This window comes from Fusarium tjaetaba, assembly GCF_013396195.1.
Source record: "Fusarium tjaetaba strain NRRL 66243 chromosome Unknown NRRL66243_c0000078, whole genome shotgun sequence".
Classification (NCBI taxonomy): domain Eukaryota; kingdom Fungi; phylum Ascomycota; class Sordariomycetes; order Hypocreales; family Nectriaceae; genus Fusarium; species Fusarium tjaetaba.
This window is the reverse complement of record NW_023501274.1, coordinates 1-10,868: the sequence shown is the minus strand read 5'-3', so window position 1 is coordinate 10,868 and position 10,868 is coordinate 1. Positions and strand designations below refer to the sequence as shown.

The 10,868-nt window shown below is 48.8% G+C and overlaps 1 protein-coding gene across 1 annotated transcript; it reads left to right on the top strand.

Annotated features, from left to right (window-relative positions):
• Positions 1-1,162: 1,162 nt before the first annotated feature.
• On the top strand, positions 1,163-2,112 carry FTJAE_4149 (zinc finger ZIC 4; the record flags this gene model as incomplete). The annotated part of the gene is made up of 2 exons (XM_037350524.1): positions 1,163-1,830; positions 1,881-2,112. The coding sequence occupies 2 exons, from the start codon at positions 1,163-1,165 to the stop codon at positions 2,110-2,112; spliced, it is 900 nt and encodes a 299-aa protein (XP_037208727.1).
• Between the last annotated feature and the right edge of the window lie 8,756 nt (positions 2,113-10,868).

The window sequence follows — 10,868 nt, the reverse complement described above, 5'->3', positions numbered from 1 at the left end:
TGAATAGCGTGAACAGGATGATTAGACTGCTGTCTCGACTGCGGTTGGAAGTGAATTATTGAGTCGAGTTTCGATCGATGAATATGCTTGGCAAGTATCTTGAATCCATTGCTATCTACGGTCCTTAGTCGACCAACCGACTCTATCGTAAAAGCATTGTTGACATCAACACTATGTTTCGTCATCTAGAGAGGTTATATTGCGTAGATTTCGTTTGAAATTTGTTCATCCCGAGTTCTTTTAGAGTCTGTAGTTGGTAGAAGAGAGGATATTGGCTTGGTCGTGTCCGTCTCAGGACGATGACAACTGCGTCATTCCTGTATACTATCATTGTCAACTGCTTGTTATTCCAGGGGTTTCATCTCCATATTGACGATTTAGCGTTGTCATAATTGCCGAGTATCATATGCCGAAACATACGTCACTAATAAGGATCGTTCAGATATGATCGACGGATAACACATCACTTTAGCCTATAATGCACTGTTGGATACTATGTGACTGTCTCGTGGTTTTGTAATGCCCGATATCAACAGTCTCGTCCTGCCGAATCCTTGGAGAGTTTGACCGTTGTACGTTGGGAACTGGCACCCAATGCTACCGAGTAACAAAACAAGTCCACGTGGACCTGACCTGTTCTGTTATGATGACCATGATTATGATGATGATGCCAGGCTACGATAGATGCATATAGGGCACCTTCCAACCTACACTTGTCACTGTCGATGCCCAGTGAATTGTGCTCATGAGACCAATCCTGCCTAAGCTGAAACTCGGTGTCGATGCAAGCGGGCTGCTGTATCGAATTCCAAAAGAAGCGAGGCTTACCTTTTATCATTGGCCGCAGGTGACGGTTGGGTTCTGGAGCGTTGCGCCGCAATTGGTTCTGGTGGTCGACGTGTCGTATTGTGTTGGGCATCACTTGCAGCTTAGCCCGCCCCTCCCAACTTCAGACCCCCTCTGACGTGGGCCTCTCAAAAGCCTCATGTTGGCCTGTTGCCCTACAGGATCTCTCGTTTATCATAAGCAGATCAGCTAGCGGGCCGTCCACTAGGCCCCGCTGGGTCCCGATGCTTCTCTTGATGCTACCGCCGCTGCTACTTCTGCGTTGGCCCTGCGTATGTACCTACCTACACTCGGCTGCCCTGCAGACCGGCTCATTATGCTGGCAGCCATAGCAGCCAAAGCCCTGCGAAAGGCTTACACACTCGATGGACGATTGACCGCAGGACGATATGTTGAATCCTGCCCAATCTATGTTAGTCAGGGCTACATAGCTACCTGGCTACCCGATCATACACGGATTGAAGGCGAATTTAATTGCCTTTGTCTACCCGCTTATGGATACCGAACAACAGATCGACACAGCACTACTACCATCCACAAGCAATTCTTATTCTCCGAAATGGCATTTTACAGTCGCAACCACAGCCAACTGTCTGCGGATCAGCTTCGCCACTCTGACTCTGACTCCGACTCCCGCTACCACCACGGATGGGCTGGCTCGTCCTCCTCAAGCTACTACAACGAGCCAACGACATCTGATCCTCGCTACCATGCCTTTGGTAACTACTATGCCAGCAAGTCAGCCTCAAACTGCAACCACTCCTACAGATCTGGGGACTACCATGAGTCCCAGCAATCAGAGGACCATCAGCACATGTGGCAGTCTCAGGAACACAGTGGCGCACCACCATCTTCTTCCTCGGTGGCCACTTCAAGTCCTCCCAACTTACAAGATGACTCCTACGGCTGGATGAACTCGGCCGATGGCAGTGAGCCAAATCTGTGCCACTGCGGCAAGACATTCCGACGTCCCTCTGACCTCGCGTAAGTTTATCCAAGTCTCAACTTCAACGCCTACAACTAACAACTCAAAGAAAACACCAAAAGTACCACATGAAATACTTCTCATGTCTCGCCTCGGGATGCGACAAGTCTTTTGCCACTCAGAAAGATCTGATCAGGCACACGCGCACACATCGCAAAGGCGAGGGCTACCAATGCAAGGTAGAAGGATGCCGCAAGGCCATGTCAGGCCATGTGTACTCACGGAAAGACAACTTCGATCGGCATATGCGGACGGCACATCCAGATCATCCGCAAATCTGAGAGGCATACAGAGACTCTCTATCCTTTTCCGACAGACGCACTATGATGGTGTTATAAATATAGAAGCTAATTCAAGAGCTTAAAACAGTATAGGCGTATTTTTATTTGAGAACACGGGTATTTGTTTGAGTATAACGGGCGATATTGTATGAACTAAGGGACTTATATAGAGAAACTACGAATGGGAAACAAGGAAAGGGTTATCAAACTCGTGTGTTTTATCAAAATACTGTTCATTTACTTACAGCCCCTTCTGCTTATTGTGTAAATAACTTTTTGAGATTTGTAAGCCATGTTAGAGTATTTGCTTGATGATATAGATGGCCTTAAAGAAAACCCATGAACTTTTGATATGTGGATTGAAAAGTCTGATTGGCTAAGTCAGTACTAAGAATATTACAGGCAACTGAAAAGTGATATGATACTCGTTTCCCCTTTAGAAATATACCTCAAGATGGAAGAAATTCTTGTTTGATTTATCTGCATATGTATTGGGTCTCGGTAGCAAGGCCTGAAGAGTTCACCCTGGTTTGGCGCCGTTGTACTTCGAATCATTTTAAATCATCTTGAAAAGGGCCTAGGAAGCTAAAGTATAACCTCCTTGAGCACTTTCCAGTCACAAAGGAAGTCTGTGGAGCTATCAGCCCTCGTGAAAATCTATGTTGTAGAGTCCATGGTGACAACCCGCTGAAATACATAACAGCCAACAAAAACATGCCTACCTCAGTCTGATGGCTTCGAACCCCTGATTTAAGCTTGTCGAACTCTGTAAGGGTTCTAGCCAGAGCAACAGTCCATACCTGGCAAAGTATAGTCTTTCTGTAACAGGAAATTTTGCTAGCACCATGCTTGGCTGAAATGTGATGAAGATCATAGCTCTTTTCTTTATTGAAATCAGCTACTTAGAGATGCCGAGTTTAAGGTGGCTTAAAGCATAGCATAAAATGTAAAGATTTGCAAAGAAAACAGAAAAACAAGAATCAAAACGGAAGTCATTATCATGAAAGAGCCTATTGAAGCTCGTTTCGGGTTTTCCTAAACATTCCATAGATAGATTTAGCTTACAACTTACAAGAGAATGAAATCGAGCAGTTATCATACTGCAGTCACGGCTGTCGATGTGTTGTTTGAAGGTGCTCAATTTGTGTGCATTGTATGATCAAACCACGCCCTTGAAATATCTTACCCAATACTCCTAGAGATTCAGTTACATGGCTTATATGGATCCCAATAACTCTATACAACATTTAATATAAGTGTGCCTCAAGATCTGTGTGATTGTGCAATGAGAAACTGACTCTTCGCCACAACTAAGACAATCTTTTCAGGGGTATCATAGGTTTGATATATTGGCTCGGAAACCCAAGATCAGCAAAGTCTCGCGTCTCACTAAATCCCTAAGATATCGTGTTTCAAAAAGAATAGATGACAGTAGTAGCTCTATCGTTGGCGGTACCAGCTATTAGTATTCTGCAGCCCAGTCTAGGTCTATCATCAAAGGGGTCAAAGGGCCAAGAAAGGTGATGTACAATGCCCCTATCTTTTTTCACATTTGAGAGGCTTTGTTCATGCTGTATATTGGCTTTAGATAGCTTTTAAACATGTGTCAAAAGGACTGGCCATCCTTAGTCAAAAGAGGCTGTGCAAACGCTGTGCAAGGGGGAATGGGAGGGTTTCACAACCACTGCGAAGTATCTTGGGTGTTGTGTCATTCGTTCACTCAAGGCCCAGTCCAGCACATGTGATTCTTCTGAATTATATCATGATATTGCTCTGCCATATATTGGATCGAATAATTGTTATGAGCCTATCGGCTCATCTCCTGTTGTTGGATGGAAGTGTTCACTCGAAACCAAGAGACGCATCTTGACAACGATTCGTGAACTCCAATCAATTATGCGTATGAAAGAAATGTAGCTAAACTATCCTCACCAGATTTACTCCATTTTGAAACTCGCCATCGATATATCTTCGTCTGTGGCCTTTCTCCAGTCGCAGATCGGCCTTCCAATCGACGTCTACGAGGATTTATCGGGTGATCAACTTCAAAAGAAGCCACAGAGCCTCGTGGACGCATTGCTCATAAGTATAGTGTTGGGTTGAGCAATTCTGCCGCATCTGGACAACTGTTGTCCCTCGTCTAGAGTGCGAGAGAAGATCGCGCCGTTGCATGAACTGGTCGTGGTCCAGCTGTAAGGCAGCCAGTCATTGATTTCTTCTGTTATCATCCCATTACAGAGTTCTAGTGGTTTATGTTATTGTGCTTATCAAGGTGGGATTGAGTCAAAACGCATTAGTAGCCCGCACTGGGCTTGATAGAGCTGCATGGTCAGTTGTTCCCATACAAACAACGCACAGTAGGTGGAATCACGGCAAAGTATTTGTGTAGTTCTGTCAAAAAAGATTACAAAGTTTGGAATCACAACTTGAGGGTATGCATTTGGTGACGCGCAATCATGCCTTGACATCAACTTGACCCGGGCGACGTTCCCAAGCCACGATAACCTCAATGGTGCAGATTGTCAGGTGCCACACACACACAGACCGGGCCTGTCAAGTATTCGCACACAACTCCGTCCGGGACGTTAGCCACTTGTTGGAGGCTGGGACGCAAAGTCTCCGAGTTGGAGATAAGAAGGATGTCACGTAGAGGTGCTGAGTGGCTTACTACCGCATATGGAGCTGAAACATGGGGTTGAGTTCTTATCTGCATAGAACTCAATAGGTCAGAGTTGCCATCACGGCGTTCTAGTACGTAAAGAAAGATGATAGCTGTATGCAATTGAACTGCTGGCTGCAGCTTATGCGGCCCCAAAGATTGTAGCCTCGGAGAGATATTGTCACAGGCGCATAATTTGCTTGACACATCTCAATTCCGTCATTGGTTCCTGATTGGCGATCACAGGGCTTTTTCTGTGCTCTCTGAAGTGTGACAAGGCATATTGGAGGCTCTTACAGTCGCAGAGAAACGAGGCCAGGAAGTTGGTGTGGTGGATGGAGGGATGCTGTGGCACACGGCAAGGCTTCTTCGATACATTCTAGAATGTAACACGCACACTCACTCACTGCGTCATCAATCGCATCACGTCTTGGCTGATAGCATAAAACAGCGACCAACGTATGCAACAAGCAGTCTGTGCAACGATAAACAGACACTGTACGCGTGCCCAAGGCTGGGAATCACTGCAAGCCGTCAATGTGATAAGCGCCCGGCATCGCCCTGCCAAAGTGCCAATGTTTTGATGGTAGAGTCATCGAGGGGCAAATGTCCTTGCGCATAACATAACTAGACGCCGCCAAACTGATCAGTGCGCACTCACTGCGGCCGTAAACAGGTCTGTTGCGTTATCTCCATGGGGACTTCAGAACCGGAGGTGGTAGACTCGAGGGTCAGGTGAAGGTGAGTAACTATTCAGCTTGGTAGGGGACCCTTGTCCGCATGTAAGCATGACTGTCGCAAGCGCTGATCATCCTCATTCGCGGCCTTCTAGAAGTTTTCCTGTTAAGTTACGCGTCGCCTTCTGGAAGCCTTCTCTGTGCGACGATCCCTGCGACACTCACAAGATCGCAACAGTGTGCCTCTGGGATTGGCTATGGCATCGCTCGGTGTCAGACCGTGCCTGTGGCCGGTTCCTGTGGCCGGTTCCTGTGGCCCTCTAGGATCAGATCCTGAGTCCTCCATCATTCTGGAAATTGCATTTGCATTTACAATATGAGGGTGCCATGCAATAGCAGTGAGTTGTATGTACGAAAATTCAGACACACGAGTGTGGTGGTGGTGGTGGTGGTGGTGGTTGACTGGTTCAAGACCTTCTCGAAGCCATTGATTCCCCCTTGCTGATCAGCACCACACCTTGTACAGAATGACCAATTGGCCTAAACACCCATCTTCCACAAATATCCTCTTTTCGAAAGACCCAATCGGAAAAGTATGTCCAGTCACACTACACTTGCATGCGTCTTCTCCAAGTTTGCGTTGTCGCACGAGCTATTCGGATCTGTTGGGATGGGGATGGATGTGCCTCACACAAACCCCCAGCTCCCCATTTCCCCCGCTATCTCCAAACTCCAAGTCTCAGGCCCAGCCACCCCTGTCTAACAGTTGTCATACCAGGTTCACACCTCAGAGTTAGGGCAGTCGACGTAACCTTGAACCCGGCAGGTCGGCTCTCGCCTGTTTTACTACACACAGCAGGTGAGGAAACGCCGTCGTTTTCTTTTTATGTGGCACCTCACTGCAAGGAGTAGCAGTCCACCATTTATCCAGCCACTACTACGGAGTACTGCTGCTGCTTTATGAGCCAGAGAGAAGACGAAACTGAGCAAATGATCAACTGCTCTGAGAAAACCTCCCTGTGCTCAAATGATTGCGCCAATATTCCGCAACTGGACAGATGCAGGCCTTGAAACTGCATCACAACAACAGCAACCATACGGATTTAACCCCTGATCAATTGTACTATATTTAATGCTGGCCTCCATTTCCCCGTGTCGGATAATACAGTTACAATCGTGCAGACCGACCCCCAAAGATAACCGTCTACTGGCCAGGTCCTCAAAGTCGGAGCCTCAACCACCCACCCTCACAGTCTGGATGAGAAGCCACCCGTGTATCTGAGGCTGCATGACGTGAGCCATACCTGGATTGGCGCGTCGTTATGTGTAGGTTAACCAAGTGAGATGCTCCCTTGGCTCCAAAACTGAGCCCAAGGGCAGTCCCGTTATAAAAGTCTGAAGTGCGCTTCTCAACTTCAGAGTTTAGTAGCCAGTCAATAGTCACTTCAATAGCAACTCATGACCGTACTCTGGTTTCTCAGAGAGCTACGAATCCTTGCTCAGCCGGTCTTGCACGGCTCTATGAAACATTTCATAGCTTTCCATCACTTCCTCAAGCACACACGAGATACTTGAACTCGAACTCGAGCTTGTGCTCACTTGACAGAAAGCAATGCCAAACTCTTCAACAAAGGCCACACAAGGATCTGTTCGATCCGAGAACCGAACAAACAAGATCAATGGGTACAGTGACTCTTCCTTTCATCATAACGCGAATACGGTTGAGATCTAATTTACAGACTGTTCTCCAGTCAAGCCACAGCCGAAGATAAGCAAATCATGATGATCAGATTCGTGAGCGACCTGTACGTGCCTGTTTCCGCCCGTCTCCAGGACCCACTGTATGTGCCCGGAAGCCACATGTTGGACAGTGCGAGTTTGGGCCGTTTCACGAACCGCCCTCGGCCCCACTCCTCCACCGGCTTTGAGGGAATCGGGGCCCAGTTTATCGGTAGGCACTCGGGCCCGTTTTTGGCTCTCTACCTATTTTGTACTGAGCTAGCACTAATGATTTCCCTAGACTCTGGCCTCGGCACGAGTCGCTAGGAAAGTACTTGCGCCTAGTCTAAAGTGTCGAGTCAATGGGTTATCCACCTCGAGACGAGTCTCATTATGGTTATTACATCTTCTCTCTCTTCTCACTCACATGGATGGCTGCTGTGGAGTAGGCTAACGCCCAACGGCCACTTGCGCACTCCCTGTATTTGGCAAGATGTTAGCAAGCCAAACCACGTCGTCGTCATTATCTTGGAAAGTTTTTGCTTCTTGTAGTTCATATTTTGAGAGCAAATATGCAAATCATGATCATAGGAATCCCCCATCGAGTCTAATTCCTAGCTGCCAACTACATTCATCCAAGATCTTGTCAACAGATAAGACACTATGTCCGTGACAGCAGACACAGTCAGACGCGATGTTGCTTGACCCGTGCGGCTTAACTGGGACTGACCATGGGTTTCCTTGATGTGGTGCTGTCTGTGAGTATGTATTGCCAAGGCTCGTTTTTCCATCCGCGATCCGGCTGCTTGTTCGTCTTGATTATGTCCGGGGGTCGTCTGCAGCCCCGGCAAGGTGGCTGGATGCCGTGACATGGCCTGCAGGACTACCCCGTCGTCGAGGGCAGAATGCCCTCAATGCAGGACATTTTGCCCTGGCTAGCCTGGAATCGGCTGTGGTGAGTGTAAGTTGATGAACGGCCAAACTAAACTCTTTGGTTACCTTCAGATAGCTACGTTGGTAGTGGGGGCACTATTGTCAAAGCGCTGATCCTGGGCTGGTTCCGATGGCTTGGGGGGCCTCAAAACTCCAAATTCGGCTGGACCATTCTCCTGGAAGGCAGAAGCTAGGAAAGGGAGGGACTCAGTTCCATATCCTAGACGTTGATGAACAAAAATCTCCTTGGCATTGAAGCGGTAGTCTAGCTGTCATGAGCGCCATATAAGCTACCTACCTAGCTGTTACTCAAATCGGCCACCCACTTTATTAGGGCGGTCGAAATCGATTGTTAGACATGCAGCTGCACCCCCGACTGCATTTGCATCGTGTTGAAACGCTCTAACTCGGCTGCTCGGAGGGCTCAAATGTTATTCATTCCGCCGGCTTTCAATCTTCAGAAGCTCACACATGCATATCCGGCCTGTTGCTCCCCTTTCCCCGGCAGCCACCACTTCGTCAAGGAGAGCACACAACGACCGGGGCTTTGAGCCCCCCGGTATCTAGGGCCCCTTCCTGACGCTGATTCTGTAGCTGCAAATCATTTCGGATGTTCTGTGCCATGGACCATGGTTAGTACAGTATGAACGAGATTTATCCCTGGGGGGGACAGTACCTGCGTTTTGTCTCCGGCCGAGGGATCGGCATGACGAAGCAGGACATTACCAGGGTGCATGCACACCGCCGCCAAAGCTTCACCTCAGGAGTGATAGCCAAGACAGCTAAAGTGGAAGTAAGATGCTCCTACGGTAGACAGGAGGCTCTCACGGTAGATAGGCAACCAGAGCACTACCGTTTGATTTAGCCCTCATTTGGCACCTGAGCCATATATGATGGGCTTGAAGGTAATGGTGCGTCTCGTGCAAAGCGACGTTTTCCATAACGAGGCTTGCAAAGACGGCTCGACTCAAATCTCACGCGAGATAGGAAGAAGACGTGCAGACGCAACGCTATATTGCACTGTCAGTGGGTCGCGCGTTGACGGAAAACCCCATGGATTCCATAGCAGGTCAAGAATGCTTGCACTTCCTGGCTGTTTGAGACTTGAGTATAATCATAGCCGGCGCCTGTGGGCAGAAGTAGGTACGAGATCGACATCGACATCATCACAGTCGGTGACGGGGTGTCAGGGGTGCACTGGCGCTAGACACGTACAGGCGCCAGCACCTGGGCTTTGCTTCTAGAAAGAAGTATAGATTTGAACTTGTCTAACCAAGGTGCGCATGCCATGCACGAGACTGCGCTGCAAGCGACTTGGTAAGACAGATATTCTGCTACTTACAGTACCTCTCAAACAAACCCTGCGCTCATTTGATGCACACCCTCAAGACCTCAACAACAGGGGAACGAACAAGACAAGGGCCGCCTGGATCCGAGAAGCAAATGCCAGAGCTCGCTTCTAAAGCCGGCCCAGCCTAAAGGAGCACGAAAGCACCGGACCTTAATGCAGGATGTCAAGATCAACTCAGCAAAAGAGATCCTAAACTTAGTAAAGGTACCCCGATTTTTATGCGGATTTACTTAAAGTCATTCTATCATTTAGGATCCAGGTCCTGAGTTTTCTTTCATCCCCTTGCCCAGCCAGCAGTTGTGTGGACACATTCAATCTGTAGTGAAGCCTCCACTGGTGGGTCTGGAATCTGGGATGCCCTCCCCCCGCGCCCAAGAGATTCCCTTCTTTGATCCCTGTCTCACCTCAAAACCAGCGGGGCCTGAACGCATCTGATGCTGATAACTTTGTGCTCGCTGACACCGCACTCAGTCCGCATGAGCTCGCTCAACTCTCATGAGCCAGCTCATTGAGCGGAGCCGAGGCGCGCTCTTCGTCCGCTTAAAACTCTAGATTCACTTCGATGACAGGCTGTACTGCACGGAAGAGCTCAATTTCAAGGCCGGTAAGTCCGTGGCGGGGCCTTGTCGTGAGGTGAGAACGAAGTTGTAGGTATCCGCAATTCCAAGAAGTTTGGAGTGGTGTGGCTGGGCTGCTGTCCTATGGCGCCACAGTTACAATGAGGCGGTGCGTCATTAATCCACTTCGAGACAGACGACAAAGTCGACTGGTCGCATTGGATTGCATTCCTTTTGCTGTATCTTGGCATTGCCGGACGCTGTACGGGCGACGCTAAGGTTCAATGCCCCACAGAGCAATTGACTAGATGGCTCCCTCATTGAAATTCATCCAGCGATGCTCGCCAGCTGTTCAAAGGGTTTGGGATCAAGCGGGGGGTGGTCGATGTAGTAATCTCGGGGTGCTTCTGGCTCATGTTGAGAAGAGAAGGAAGTGCAGTGCAATCAAGCATAATTTCTCGCGAACTCGGTAGCTCGGGAACCATATTGAGGTGTCAGGGAGGAGGAGGGTACGTTGCGTTGGCCAGCATTTCCCGACACGCACGTATGGTACTGCACATATACATGTATGTACTGTATGTACTGTAGTGACCCCTGGCCCAAGATCCTGGGCCGAGCAGGCGAGTTGCAGTGCGTCCACCCACCAAGCGCCGAAGCCCATGCCTGGTCCTGGGGTGCTGCGATCGCGGGTATAAGAGGTGTTTTGCGATGGACATACTATGGAAGGATGGTACAGCCGGGAGCCTCCCCGACTGTGAATCGAGAGAAGTCAGGTTCGCTGTGATGCTCCATTGATTTCATCTTCCAGCCATAATCCCCTTGTTTCGTTTCCTTGCTCACACTCCCCCCCCCCCTCATCC